Source organism: Octodon degus, unplaced genomic scaffold, assembly GCF_000260255.1.
Source record: "Octodon degus isolate 3935 unplaced genomic scaffold, OctDeg1.0 scaffold00180, whole genome shotgun sequence".
NCBI classification, from domain to species: Eukaryota; Metazoa; Chordata; class Mammalia; order Rodentia; family Octodontidae; genus Octodon; species Octodon degus.
Genome location: NW_004524756.1, coordinates 585941 through 601530, shown reverse-complemented (window position 1 = coordinate 601530; position 15590 = coordinate 585941). Strand labels below are relative to the sequence as shown.

The window sequence follows — 15590 nt, the reverse complement described above, 5'->3', positions numbered from 1 at the left end:
TATGTGGTACACAGCTCAGACTCTCCTGTGTTAGCCTCTCCAGCACTGGGATTACAGGCATCTGCCACCATGCCCAGTTTCAGGGCCAGCCGGGGTCCTCACGGCATGAGGTACCAGGGATCGAACCCAGGTCCAGGCAGGCGCTTAGACTGTTGAGCCATCTCCCCAGCCTTGTGTGTCTTTTGATATAGTTTTTTCCATATGCATACTGTTTGTTTTCAAATAGTTTATTAGTGGTTTTCATGGTTCTTAAGATTTTATGCCACACTTGAAAGGTATTTTAAAATGTCATATTTAATTCTGGTGTTTTTATTAAAAACACTAACTTATCAAGTAAATCCTAAAGTATATGAACATAATTACGGTGAGTGCTGAAGAGAACTAATATGGTGTCTTCAGAGAAAAACAGAAAATTGAAAGAGGCCTCTTGTGCCTTTCCAAGCAGAACTTGAGTTCTAAAATTAAAAGAGCCGCATCTATAAATGTACAGACTCGCCCTTGCGTGATAGCAGGGCTGGGCTAAGCCTCTTGAGTGCTCTGAGAAACCAAGAGTTAAAATTTAAGAAATATTCCTTTTAACATTTTAGAAAACAAACCGAATACATGTGCCGGTCAGAAGAGGCTGGCCCCGCATGTCCCTGCACTGAGGGGCGAACTGACTCTTTATAAACAGGCACGAAATGGTAGGTGTTTATGTGAACACATCCACATTTCTTGGTAGTATAAATGCACAAAGATGACACAGGCCATGACTTTTTATTAATTTGTTGAATAAAGACTTTTATTAAAAATATAATAAGGACTTTTTATTAATTTCTTCTTAGTTTATTAATCTCAAAACATAACTTTTTCTTATTTTGTTTTAATTAAATTTAATTAATTAAAATCAGACTGCCCTTCCTACCTTGTACAAGGTGCTCTTCTACTGCATGCTGCCTGGAAGTGAGGGCATTTTTACTAGAATCAGAACCTTTCGTAATCCATAAGAGGTGACAACTTACATCTTTGCTTTTACTCCAGAACACCAAATTGTGTTTCAGAAGGTAGGACCTAACTTCAGTGTTTATAAACAAATAATGAATTAGGAATAGAGACACAAAATATGCTCAAAATAAAGCACAAAGAGAAAAACTAGTTTAAAAACGCTGAACAAATCCTTGGTGATCTGTAAGATGATCTAAAGCAGTCTAACATATCCTTAAGTGTAATCTTCCTCAAAAACAAAAAACAGGGTCATATAAATACTTGAAGAAATAACACTAAGTATTATTCCAAATTGATGCAAAGTATAAACCTACATTTTAAGAAGCTTAATAAAGGACCCAAAGCCTATAAAAATATGAAAAAGACCATATCAAGGCACAAGTAAATCAAACCTGAAAATTAGTAATAATAAAAACAAGTCTTAAGAGCCAACAGAGAATAAATGATTAGGTAAAGGAAAAAAGTTGAGAATAAAAACTGACAAAAGGTACACTGGATACTCCCAGGAAAGGGACACTTGATGAAAAATAGCTACTCCCCTCTGGTTGATAGTAAAAGTATCCTTCAAAAAAATTTCAGACAAAATAAAAAATTTCAGAGAAAATTGAGAGAATTTAATAACAGACAGGCTATAACATATTAAGGAACTTTCTCAGGCAGGAGGAAAATGACAACAGATTGAGATTTATATCTTCCTGAAGGAAGAAAAGTACTACATATGATAAATATGTAGATGAAATGATTTTTCTCCTCCTATGACTGAAAGACACTTAGTAAAGAATAAAAATGTGCGGCCCTCAGAGTCCATGCACAATTATGAAAATAACACAAACAACATAATGGGAAAAATACAAGACTCAAAGAGGGTTAAATTACAAGAAAGCTGTACTATACTTTAAAGGTAGACTGAGATCAGTTATAAATGTGAACTGTAAGCAACCAGTAAAACAACAGACCTGAAAGGAAAAGTTACAGGGCTAACAGAACAAAGAAATGGAATAAACAACAAAAGAATGAAACTGGAAATAAGTTTAGATAAAGGATCACAGAACGCAGGGGGCAAACAAGACCCCAGCAGTGAGGATGTAGGCTCACATCTGCCAAGCCAAGGACGACACCAAATGTGGATGGCACAGACACTGCCCGGCGCAGGAAGACCCAAGACAGGCTGGCAGAAAGAAGGCCCTGGACGCGGATGGCAGCGTGTGCAAGCTGCAGAGGGAGATGGAGAGGAGCACTGGAGGTAAATGAGGCAGGAGCAGTGACCTGGCCTCAAACCAAGAAGACTTTAATACAGGAAATATTACAAAAATTCATAAACACATTTGATAACAATGAAGGGGCTAGTTCTTTAAGAGCTTATGAAATGCTACAAATGGATCTACTAGCAGATCTTTGAAATACAAGAAGCAAGCACTGACAAAAGTAAAGACAAATCCACAGTTGTAGTTAAGATTTTAATATTCCTTTTGGGTAAGAGAACAGACTGAAAACAACAAAAAAACACAGAAGCCTGGAACCATATTATCAACCAAACTGATAGCATTTGACATTCGTGAAAAAAATAACAACAATATAAGCCACAGAATCTTTTCTGACCACAGTGGAACGTGGGGCGCGTTCCCGCAATCCCAGGACCTGGAAGGCTGAAGACAGGATCACCTCAAGTACAGGGAAGCCTGCTTACATGTACAGTACAAGGCCAACCTCAACTACACAGCTCAGACTCAATCCTGTTTCAAAATACAAAACAAAATGTATAATGCGATTTAAAATGAAAATCTTATCTGATAATCCATAAATAATTTATTAAAATGTAACAAATTAACAAGAGATGGACCAAAAAAAAAAATCACTCAAAGAGTTAAAAAATAATCTGAATGGGATAGTATTATAAATAACACATTTGTGGAACATAATGGCAGCATTTAAGAGTAAACTTACAGGTTGGGAGATAGTGTGGCAGCCTAAGCACCTGCCTGGTAAGTACAAGGTCCCGAGTTTGATCCCCAGTACTGCATGCCAGGCCGGCCCCAGAAGCCTGGGCACAGCATACGAGCCACTGAGTCTGGGTGTGTTGGCGCATGCCTATAATCTCAGCGCTGGGGATGCTGAGATAGGAGGATCACTATTGAGTCTAAGCTGCATAGTAAGGCCCTGTGCAAAAGAAGTAAATAAATAAATAAATATTTTTAAAACGAGTAAACTTGGGGCTGGGAAGATGACTCAGTGGAATAAGCACTTCCCTGGCAAGCACAAGGGCCTGAGTTCAATCCTGGTTTTGAAAAAAAAAAAAAAAAGTAAACTTATAGCTGTTTTCTTTAGAAAAGGAAGATTTTTTTTAACCCTAATAAGGCAGAAAAAAGGAAAACTAAGTGCCATGAAAGAATAGAAATAATGAAGTAGAAAAAGAACAATAGAAGAAGAATCAACACAAAAGCTCAGTCTTTTTTTTCCTCTTTAAATTTATTTTGTACAGGGTCTTGCTACACAACTTGGACTCCTAGTGATCCTCCTACCTCAGCCTCCCCAGAGCTGCGATTACAGGCATGCACCACCACACCTGGCTTCGCTGGCCAGCTTGCTGGGCCTGGAGTGGGGCCAGCATGGCATGCAGGACTGGGGATTGAACCCTGCTCCTTGCACTTGAAAGGCACAGTCTTCACACAGAAATTAAATTGATGTGCTTCTACTTACATGTGTCAAGAAAAAAATCACCACATCAGAAATAAAGTACATGACATTGGCACATATTCTGATAGAAATTAAATGGATAAGAGATACTGGAAAATTAGACATCTTTATTTTTTTAAAAATGCATCTTGGTTCATACCTCACACTATATAAAGCAAGTGACTCAGGACTGAGTTTTAGTGAAAACTGCCTAGTAGAAGATAAAGAAAACAAAATCTTTGTGACCTTCAATTAGGCAGATTATTTAGGTAAGACACAAAAAGCATTAATAATCAAAAACAAGTATCAGTAAGTTGAATTCCACAAAAATTTAAAATGTCTACAATATAGAAAATTAAGACAAGTCATAGACTGAGAAAACCTGCCTACTACACAGCTGTATTAACTGACTGATGCTGTGTCACCTGGGATCCCAAACTTAAAGACTTCAGCATCCACTACTGCATGATTTCTGTGTGTCAAATTTGGGTTCAAGTTAGCTGGGCCCTCTGCCTCAGGGCCTCCGAGAGCTTGTGCTCACGGTGATGCTCAGGACTGCAGTACCTATGTCTGAGGGAGGCGTCTTCAGTCCCTGCCACCTCCGGATCATACTCGTGTGCATTCCCTCCCCTTAAGTATAGGCTGGACTGAATAATTTCCATCACTGAACAAAGATTAGAGGTGTTTCTTCCAAATGTAAGAAGATATGCATTAACTTCTTGAGGCTACCACAGTAATTGCTACAAACAAGGTGGGTTCTACAGACAGAAATTTTTTCTCTGACAGTTGTAGAGGCTAAGTTGAAAGTCAAAGTTGTTGGCAGGGCCGTGCTCTGTAAAGATTGTGGGAAGGATCGAGCCTTCTTCACTTCTTCTTCACCTCTGCTGGTGGCTGCTGGAAGCCATTGGCATTCCCTGATTTGTATGTGCACCATTTCACCTTCTGCCCTTTTTGTCACAGAGCAGTTTTCCTATGCGTCTCTATCCAAAGTTCCTCCGCTTAGAGAATCAGCTGTATGGTATTGATGACCTACAAGCCCACCAATATGATCTCTTGATTACATTTCCAAAGGACTTCCAAAATAAGTCATAACTGTGGGCTTGGGAGAGCGGGAATATTTGAAGGCTGCTGCTAACTCAGTATGGACTGTGATTTATGTCTTTACATCCTCTCATCCTTTTCTCCTTTGCTCCTTTTATTCTTCTTCTGGCTATTCTGCCCAAGTGAGCAGCTATGGCATGGGCAACTCTAAAAAATGCCAACACCACAAGGACCTCCACAGTGTAGCAATATGCTGGCTGCTACCAAGGAACTGAGGCTCTCAGTCCAACAACAGTGCAGTTCCTCAAGGAACCGAAGCTTGCCAGAAGCCACCTGAGTGAGACTGAAAGTGGATCCATAGCAGTGGAGCCTTTAAGGTAATTGAGCCTTGGCTGACACTGTAAGTGTACCGCCAGAGGACCCAGCTAAGCTGCTTTCAGATTCCTCACACAGAACTATGAGGAAACAATGCTGTTTCAAGTAATCACCTTTTGGGTATTATTTGTTACACACCAACAGGTAGCTAATACAAAGTCTTTATCCAGAATATAAGGAGTTTTTAGTATGAAAGAAATAGAATAGCCAAAACAAGAATAAAACACACAATATCAAATACTCTAAATGTTCAGCAACTAGAGCTTTTACACAGAGCTGGTGGGAATGCAAAATAGCACGGTGTTTTAGAAAAGTTTGGCACTTGCTCATAAATTTAAACATGTATTTCCTGTATCATCAAATAATCCAGTCCTAGGTATTTACCATAGAAAGAAAATCTGTCCACGCAAAGTCCTGTCTAAAAATACGTATCATAAATTTATTTGTAATTGTACAAAACTGGAAATCACAAAAATTATCATCCATATACAAATGGATAAACAAATTATGTACATCCCCATAAATGAATGCTATTCAACAATAAAAGAAAACTGATACATAAATAACTAATGCATCTCAAAAGCATTATTCCAAGTGAAGTACTGTAAATGCAAAAACCATTTACTATATGATTCCACTTAATATATTTTGGAAAAGGTAAAACTATAGGGACTGAAATTAGATCACTGGTCGCAGGGGTTATGGATAGGAGGAGAAAACAAATTACAAAAGGAGAGAAGGGACTTTGGGGATGATGACAATACTGTAGACTGTAATTATGGAGGAGGCTACATCACTATGTTCATCAAAAATCACAAGCTGTATATCTAAAATAATTTAACTGTATGAAAATTATAACTGCATCTGACAAGGAAAAAATATCATAGAACTCAGGAAATACAAAAAGGATAATGTTACTGACCAAGTGTATTATAAGATTATTCCAGTATTAGAAAGTCAATCACAAAAAAAAATTAAAAAATAAAAAAAAATTTAAAAAAGTCAATCACTATAATTCACTATCCTAAAAAAATAAGGAGAAAACACCATATGTTATCTTAACAAGAAGTATTTTATGAGTACAAAATCCAACACCCAATCACAGGGGACACTTAGTAAACTAAGAAGAGACCTTTTTACTCTCAGCATTCATAACCAGACCCTTGGTTAGCCCCCTCTCAGTTGGACCAGGAGTGGTCAGTATGACAAACAGCACAGCTCAAGTGGAAGGGTGCTACTTCTGGCTCAGGGTTTGAGAGGCCCCGTGACTCCTGTGGTTACTCTCTCCTCCTCTTAGGTCATTCTATCTGGGGAAGCAGTCTGCCTTGACTGGAGCAGACCAAGAAAGAGGTCTAAGCAGGGAGGAATGATATGTCTCTGCGTCAGCCCACCAAGCCAGTGTGGAGGCAGTCCTCCACTTTATTGCACAACAATAGATAACAGGATTAAATATGAAAAGCAGAAACTAGCAACTTACAGAAACTAAGAGTTACCCAATCACCAGGGGGAAAAAAGACAAACATTTCTGGGAATAAAAATAATACGATCTTTATGGGGAAATTATAAAACATATTTGAAGGAAAAAGAGTACCTTAGCAAATGGAAACATATACAGGTATCTCTCACCATTTAAACTCAAGTTATAGGAAATCTGGAAATGAATAATTTCTTTTAAGAAAAATATTCAAAATCCTGTACAATGGCAACAACACAAATATTCAGCAAGTGAAAAACTCGTATCTTCGTCTTTTTTTCTTCCTTTTCTGTTTTTGGTACCAGAGATCCAACTCATGACCTCACACTTGCCAGACAGGTGCTTAAGCCACTGAGCTATTTCCCTGGCCCCGAAAAGCTCATGTTTTAGTATAGTGATATTTATACACCCTGTACAGTTTTACAGAATGTTGAGGACATACGTATTTTAAAGAAAGTACTAACCAGAAATTATCAATGGAAGAAGACTTGTAACTATGTAAAATATTCACATATGTATGATAAAGAAACAAAATTGAAATTAAAAATTAAAGTGTTGATGTGTTAGACTCAGGAATTTTTCCCTACAGGACTGAGACCATAGAAGTGTTTAACAAACACATTATAAAATGCAACAAAATAAAAATATTAACTAAAATAAAAATGTAAAGGTAAGAAAACATACAATCCATTTAAGAAAAGTACTTCCCATAAATCATAATGAGTTCTGAATTTAAAAGAATAAGTTTCAGTGATTATAAACTTCACTTAAATGTTACATAGTTATTTGTACTTATTCCAAATAGAAATTTAATACTTGGAAACAAAACCCTTGACTTACCAGTCTTCTGGTTTGATGGCAGCAGGATCAGGGATCTTTAGTCTTTCATCCCATTCATCAGGTTTTATATCATTAGGATCATCAATTTCTTTGGGAGGATTGACAGGAGGAACTACATCTTCTAAAAGATTTCCTTTGTTTATAAGTATTTGATCAATTAATATTTCAAATGTGTCATCTGGATTCATTACTAAAAAAAATATACTTATTTTTGTAAGTACAAGATCAGGTATCTTAAATCTTCTAAATAATAAAACTGCCTAAGTTGTATGGACAAAATTTTCTTTTGACCAGAAATAGAGAAAGGTCACCTGAAGTAGATCAAATTATAGTCAAATCACTAGATATGAGACTTCCTAAAGATAATATTTTGTTTTAAACTGCATTTTAAACAAACTCTCCACTACACCTCAAAAAGGATATACCTAATAGTTTGGGGACTCATGGCCAGTCTATCTCAAACAACAATATAGTTCAGTGTTGGTTTTTTTTTTTTTCAGCACTGTGGATTGAACCCAGGGCCTTGCAAATGCTAACTAAGCACTCTACCACCTAACTACATCTTCTACCTTTTAGTTTTTGAGACAGAGTCTCACTAAGGTGTCTGCTATGTGTCCTCAAACTTGTAATCTTGCTGTCTCAGCTTCTTGAGTTGCTGGGACTACAAGTATGTGTCACCATGGCTGACTTCTTTTAAATTTTTAAAAACAATCTCAAAGTTAAAAAGTTGTAAATACACTGCAGAGAACTCATTATTTTTTCCTGAACCACGTAGGTACATTACTGACATTTACACACCACTTCTAAATGTGTTAACATATAGTTTTTATAAACAAGGGCATTCTCCTAAATAAACCCAATCCAGCTGCCAAAATCAGGAAATTAACACTGACAGTTACAATCATTTCAGAGATCTTTAAAGGCTCAATGGTGTTTCAAATTGCAGTATAAAATGTTGTAAGCATAATTTAATATATATATTTTGAAAGTATTTGGTTGTTACAGGGTCTCACTATGCAGCTCGGACTCAAGTGATCCTCCTGTTTTCAGCCTCCCCAGTGCTTGGATTACAGGCGTGTGTCACTGTGCCCAGACTCCGTCGGTTCAACCTGCCCCGGGTGCCCAGCTGGTGCATCCTGTGGTGATGGAGATCGAACCGACGTTCCTGTGCTTGCCTAGGCAAGTGCTGAGTCTGCTGAGCTATCTTGCCAGCCCAATTTAAAATGTTGAAGCTTAATACTCACCCATATTTCCAGGTAAATCCTAACCTCCTAAAAGTTTCCATGTCAAAAATTTCATGAAGGACTCATTTTTTGTAAAGACAAAAGAAAAAAAAATCTCTCTTTCTCCTAAGTAAAATTTAGGTTTTTTTTAAAAAAAGATAGTGAACACAGCTGTTTAACATTTGGTTCAAAGCAGCAGAAACTGTCAGAATCATCTCGACTTAGCCAGTGAAGTGGATGAGCACTTTCTGAAGAAACAACCTCCAGAGGCTTCAGTCACCAAAGAGACAAATGATTCATATTAAAACTAAATAATGCAACTTATACACGAAGCAAATAATGCAAATTCCCTCTCAGTATTTTCTCCTTTCTCACCCACTATTTCCTACTATAGCTGAGATTATAAAACTCAGGTAAAGCAAACGGGAAGAGTCAGATTTGAAGCAGGCCTAGAAAAAGAAAAAAAAGTACTGTATCCCTTTTTAATTCAGCAAAAGCCATTCAACAAAAAATCTTTTTTTTTTTTTTTTTTGTATTTTAGGGAAAGGTCTACAGGGTGTCCAGAGTCTCACTACTAGATTGGACTCGTAGTGATCCACCTGTTTACAGCTTTCCCAAGATCTAGGATTACAGATGTGCGCCACCACACCCAGTCTCAATTGCTGTCTCAGCTCACCCAGGGGATGGGGCTGGCATGGCAGGCCTGGGGATCGAACCCCAAGCCCCTGCACCTGCTTGTAGGCACTTTAATCTGCTGAGCTATTTGTCTGGCCCCTTCCACAATAATCTTTAAAAAGTTCTTGCAATAAATTTTGCAATTGAAATTGATGTTTAAAATCTACAGTTCAAATACATAAGGCAAATATATATATGTAAAGAAAAACCTATGCTCAAAATCTTTGGCAAGTACAGTTGCTACTTAGAAAATGAATTAAATAGTATAAATGTCTCTACAATAAAATGCCTCAGATGGCATAAAGTTTATAAAGGTACCTTTAAGGTTCTTTTCAAAACTACAGAATGTTATAATACTACAGATTTAAAAAATAATTTAATATTCCTAACACAAGGATTAGTTTTTGTAAAAGCAAGTCAGACTTGAATTTGAGTTTCAGCCCTACTAGCTTCTCATTTTCTAGGGTAGTCCAGTAGCATGAATAAGACAAAACAGAAAGGTCACTGCTCAGCTCCTGTGATGGTTTCCAATAAGTGTCTAGTACTCAGCAACTGATGAAGGGGTATTATTGTTTCAAGCTTTTTCCTACTTGCTTGCCTAATTTCCCAGTAACCAGCATAGTTCACCTACAAATGGAGTCTTCCTTTCTCCATTTTAATATCACAAGTGGAGGAATATTTTTTGTAAAGTGCATGGGATCAGAACTGTTTCAGATTTCAATGCTTTCCTTATTTTGGATACTTGCAAAGACCTCATTGGTTGAGCATTCCAAATTTAAAAATCCAAAGTATTATGGAAAAAAAATTTTTTGAGACCGGGTCTTGTTGTGTAGTCCAGGCTGGCCTTGAACTCACAGCAGTCCGCCTACTTCAGCCTCCTGAGTGTTGGAATTACAGGTGTGTCACCATGTCCAGCACCCTGAAAATTTTTTTCAGTACCAACCAGGAAACTCAAAAAGTTTGGCTTTTGAAGCATTCTGGATATTCAAATAAAGGATGCTCAACCTGTATAAGTATTTCCTTCTTACTAAATGTTCATCATTATCTTTACATTATACAGATGACTCTTGCTTTAAATGTTTAGTATTATCTTCACATAGGGCATCCTCTGGATTATTTTCTTTGAATACGTTTGCTGAGAGTGGCCCTCTTGTTTCAGAGGTCGTAAACCACTAATGGCCTCTGCTTTACGTATACCATAATCTGCTTTTGATTGGGTTATGATTTCTTATTTCTAAAACTGGTCACTGACTTGAAAAACAATGTTTCTGTAACTGCAGCTTTTGGAAAGAAGACAGAAGTGACTTAATCTTGGGGCGAGGGGGAACTTGAGAGCCAGCTCAGCACATCTGCCAGGCTCCCGCAGCCGTGCTGGTCAGTGCACACTTGAGCTCTACGACCTGGGTACTCGGGAACAGGATGGATAGCCCTCACAGTGCTCTTCTCTCCCAGATCTTTGGTTTTGCTTTATTTTTTTTTCATTTGTGTATTTGGTATAGGGTCTCACTATGCAACTCCGACCTTTAGTGATCCTCCTATTTTCAGCCTCCCCAGTGCTAGGATTACAGATGTGTGCCACCATGTCCAGTCTCAGTGGCTGGCTCAGCATGCCTGGGGATGGGACTGGTGCAGCATTTAGTGTTGGGGATTGAACCCCAGTCCCTGTGCTTGCCTAAGCAGGAGCTTAGTCCACTGAGCTATCTCGCCAGCCCTTCTCCCAGATCTTTGTAACCTCTCATTTACTTAAGTAAAACTATGGTGTTAACTTACAGGTGCTCAATACTTCTTTTATGATGGGCATGTGCTGTGACCACCCTGAGGTGTGACCTCACAATAATCACAACTGTCTTCAGAACAAAGTCTAAATACTTCTGCCAGGCAGTTGCTACTGCCTCTTCTGTAATTTGATTCTCTAGTGTCCCGTTCTGATAGCACTGTGGTCACAGTGCCTAGTGTGTCCTCTCCCCTCCTATCTTCCATATTCCATTGACACTTGAAGACATGTTAAAATATAATCTTTGCGGGCTTTCTCCTATTATCCAAGCTGAAAGAAACACTGCCTTGGAACTCTTGACTCCCTCATGTGTATCTCTCATGTGGTACATTATTTTCTACCTGTGCTACTTTATGTACATCTTGTTTCCCCCAAAACACAAACATCTTCAAAGTAGAGGTGTATTTATTTTCTCTCATAGCAGGTGCCATGAATACATTTGTAGTCAACAAATAATTCTGAATTAATGAATTAAAAGAATATACCAAGAGTATAAAGATGAGTCTTCCTGTCTGTAAAGAACTTTTTAAGATCTACATTTGGAGGTTTGGCATGCTTCTCTTCAAAAACTCCAGTTTTGGGATGTCTATATCTGAAGATAAAATGAAGTTTATAATCTTCTCCACATTTATCTGGTCCAAACATAATGGTATAAGGTGTTTTATCATGAAAGTTTTCCTTTAAAAAGAGATGAGTGTAGGTATTAGTTCTGAATTACAGAGTATTTAATTTTTCTTGTCTACCCAGTTGGCTAGGTGTTTTCAAAATGTATTAAATGCTAATTTACCAAATAACTACTTGACACAAGTGATAATAAAGGATGTGGAGAAAGGGGGAAATTTTACTTCAAAAATATTTTTGAACAATATACTACTTCTTTCCTAAATACATAGATGCTGAAATAACCTTAGTAACATCATAAAAACCTTTATTTACTTTATCTTAATCTGTATTACCATTTTATTGAGAAGCATTTGAAGAAAACATGTTTATTACCATAATATATTATTATTATTATTATTATTATTATTATTATTATTATTATTATCAGGAAGACACCAAAAATTACCCTGCGTACAAGATAAAGAGATCCAGAAACCCAGTTCCTGTCTAGGTAGTAATTTCTCTTTATCTGACATGGAAGTGGCTAGGAACATAGGGTCTGGACTAGATACTGAAGTCTAAATGCTAGCACTGCCATTTAAACTACTTGGTTGCGGCACTAGGAACATTTAACCTTCTCTGTGTCTCCAGTTCATTACCTCTAAAGTCTGGAGAGAACAGTATTTACCTGTAAGGTTTCTCTGAAGATCAAGCAAGTTAATCAGATCAAGTTCCTATAGAAATGTTTGGTATTAAACTTTTTTGTCATGCTACCTTCAGGTGATCATTTCTTATATCTAGAACAAAAATTGCAACACAAATGTCTTCCCTCTTACTAGGTCCTAGATGTAAGTAGTACACACAGACTTTGATCCATAGTTCACCGCTTGTACATAGTTGTACACAGCAATCACATTTATTTAATTTCAGTTATATGCCAAAACCTTGACACACTCTACTGCAGGACAATGCCGTAAGAAATGGCTCTAATCTTCAAATGGGCTATTATAATATATAATCTTTAGAATTACAGGGCTCCTTTACCACAAAATTTTTTAAAAATTATTTTCTCCGGCTGCCAATGCCTGAACTGGCCCACTTTATTATTTTGCTTTGTGGTCACTTTATTTCACTACTTTGCTCTGGTTCTCTTACCTCTCTAAGTAAGCCTGATTCTTCATAGAGAACTCTAAACTGGTATTTCAAAAGCATTTATAAGAACCATATGATTTGTAAATCTATAGATAGGGTAGAGTTTTTTTTATTTTGCTCAAGATTATAAAACTAATGCCTTTAAGTAACCTAGCTTTGTACAAAAGGCAAACTGTGAAAGCTGTGTAATCTCATGCTGGAAAGAGACGTTCGAAGTTATTTCCAATTTCAGCTGAAACCAAATGTTCAACCTTGTGAATTATTCCTAAGAATGCTAACTTTAATAAAGTTTTCTTAATATTAAAATATCATACCAGAATCAAATCATCAGTGTCTGCTAGGAGTTTAATGTATGCACCTCCACAATCAATACCATCTTGAAAATTTACTTCATATCTAAATGAAGGGGAAAAGAACCATACTGCTGATAAGTACAAATTATATTTGCTCTTACAAATCCAATGCATTATTCTCAAGTCACTTAAATATAAATTTTTAACACTGATTTCACACAAAGTATATACCTAATGTATAGGAAATAAACAAAAATACTGTTACATGCTGCAATATAAGGCATGTTAGGATGTTTAAAACAGAATGATTACAATCAACTACAGAGAAGCTAACTTATTTGATTACATATTTTTCATCAAAAATTGCTAAATTAAAAAATGAGATACTTTGAGATTTTAGTTGGCAACTTCAAGTTCAAAGTAAGGCAAACATTATGTATAATATAAATGAAAAAAATCAGAAGGATCACAGATATATCATACTTTTACAGAGTTGTTGATGATCTCAGATACCTAGATCTAGGACACTTTAACAAACCATATATTTAATTAGCTCCCGCAAAGATCCTTCATAATCTTAGAGTATTTCAGACCTACTGCCAGGAAGTATGGGAAATTTTAGCTGCTTATTAAAACAGCTTAAAAAAGCAAACTGAGAGTCATCTCATAGGTTAACAATGTAGTATAACTCTCCACAAAGTTTCTTCTTAATTTTAAGAAAATAGTTTCACTAGTACAATGAGCTATATAAGAGTTCTGATAAACTGGTCAATCAAATGTGACAAAAATCAATGTGAAAACAGTAAAAATTAGAAGTTAAAATTAAAAGTGATTTTCTTAAATAATTAAAGTAAAAAAATGCAAAAGAAGCAACAGAAAATAGTGACAATCTAATTAAGGACTGCAGCTTTAAGTATTTTTGAAGAAACTTCAGTGACAAGAAAATGAAAATAGTAGCATACAATTTTCAGTTTGCATTAAATTAGTGTGTATATTTTGTATTAAAAAGAACAGAAGCAGCAGCAAGAACTCAAGTGATTATTTCTGACTTGCGAGACTACAGATGATTTCTCACTGTATTTTTAATATGTTTTATTTCTCAAGTAGTCTAAAATAATAACTAGAATTTTCCTTTTTATGTATTTAGTACAGGGTCTACAGGGTCTCACTACACAGAGAGAACTCGCAGGGATCCTCCTGTTTTCAGCCTTCCAAGTGCGTGCGCCACCAGGCCCAGGCTCAATCGCCCCAAGGATCGAACCCCAGCCGCTGCACTCTGCCCACGCAGGCACTTTAGTTCGCTGAGCTATCTGGCCGGCCCTTAGAATTTTCCTTAAGAACTTTTGAAACAAGGTCTCTCTGTTGCCTAGGCCAGCCCCAAGTTACAGGGCATAAACGACTCTCCCACTTGAGCCTCCTGAGTGGCTCTGAGTGACTCGAATCACAGGTACACATGGTGGTGGCCAGTCGGCACACACTTTTGACATTCAACTGACCTAAGTCACTCTTGATTCTGCCACTTAGTCTTGGAAGTACATGTTATAATGCTCTAAGAATCTACCTGCTCGGCTATAATACGGCAGCACCACATACCTATCCCCATACAGAACTACTAAAATGACTGGAAGATATCATGTGTAGTAATAGGCATTCACTTTAGTTATGATCAGAACAGATTTTAAAATGAAAGTTTATTTGTTCATGTCAATGTCATACATTTTAAACAATAGCTGACAAATTTTTTCATGTTATATATATTTGTGTATTTGATACAGGGTCTCACTACAGAGCTCGGACTTATAGTGATCCTCCTGTTTCAGCCTCCCCAGTGCTGGGATTACAGGTGCATGTCACCACGCCCAGACCTGTTCACTTGCTCAACCCGGGTGTGGGGCCAGCACGGCATGCGGGACTGGGGATTGAACCCTGGTCACTGCGCTTGCCAAAGCAGGCACTTAGTCTACTGAGCTATCTCGCCAGCCCTATGAAATGTGTTTTTGAAGACTATAAAGCAGAAGACATGTGACATAATGTGACTTAAATCCCATATTTTAGGTGATTTAAGGACAAAGGGTTCTATAAAAAAAGGTAAAAATTTAAAAAAGCAATTTTGTACATTGGTTCTCCAAGTGTAAATAACTTTGGTGTGCTATTATACTTGGACTCAATCACTTTGTCCACTTCGTATAAAGTTTCCAAAATGTTAGCTTGTAGCTAGTATAAATAATTCACAATCAACTGAGAATCAGCCAAATACATGTCAAGTAGCTTGGCTGCTGTTAGGCTTCAATCACAGAAAAGCGGAGGATGTGTGCAGCAAGTGTGGTAACTGTTTTGCAGTATCATTTCACAAATTATTCTATAAAATGCTCATCACTGCTAGAGGAAAAATAAAGTTATATGGTCACACATTTGGGAAACACAGCATTAAAGTTTTTATCTGTAGGACATGTTAAGCTTTTAATGTGCTAAAATATTCTTTG

At 37.0% G+C, this 15590-nt stretch overlaps 1 protein-coding gene across 2 annotated transcripts in view; it reads right to left on the bottom strand.

The window, feature by feature from the left end:
• The window catches only part of Clgn (calmegin), a 27939-nt gene that overhangs the window by 9461 nt on the left and 2888 nt on the right, over positions 1-15590 (bottom strand). Inside the window, exons 2-4 of one of the 2 annotated variants that reach the window (XM_004643625.2) lie at positions 13129-13210; positions 11545-11737; positions 7388-7577 (exon numbers count right to left, since the gene is read on the bottom strand). In XM_004643625.2, coding sequence (XP_004643682.1) covers positions 7388-7577; positions 11545-11704 — 350 coding nt within the window. In that variant the 5' untranslated portion in view covers positions 11705-11737; positions 13129-13210. The remainder of the gene's footprint in view (positions 1-7387; positions 7578-11544; positions 11738-13128; positions 13211-15590) is intronic. The other variant, XM_023703789.1, reaches the window with a different exon arrangement.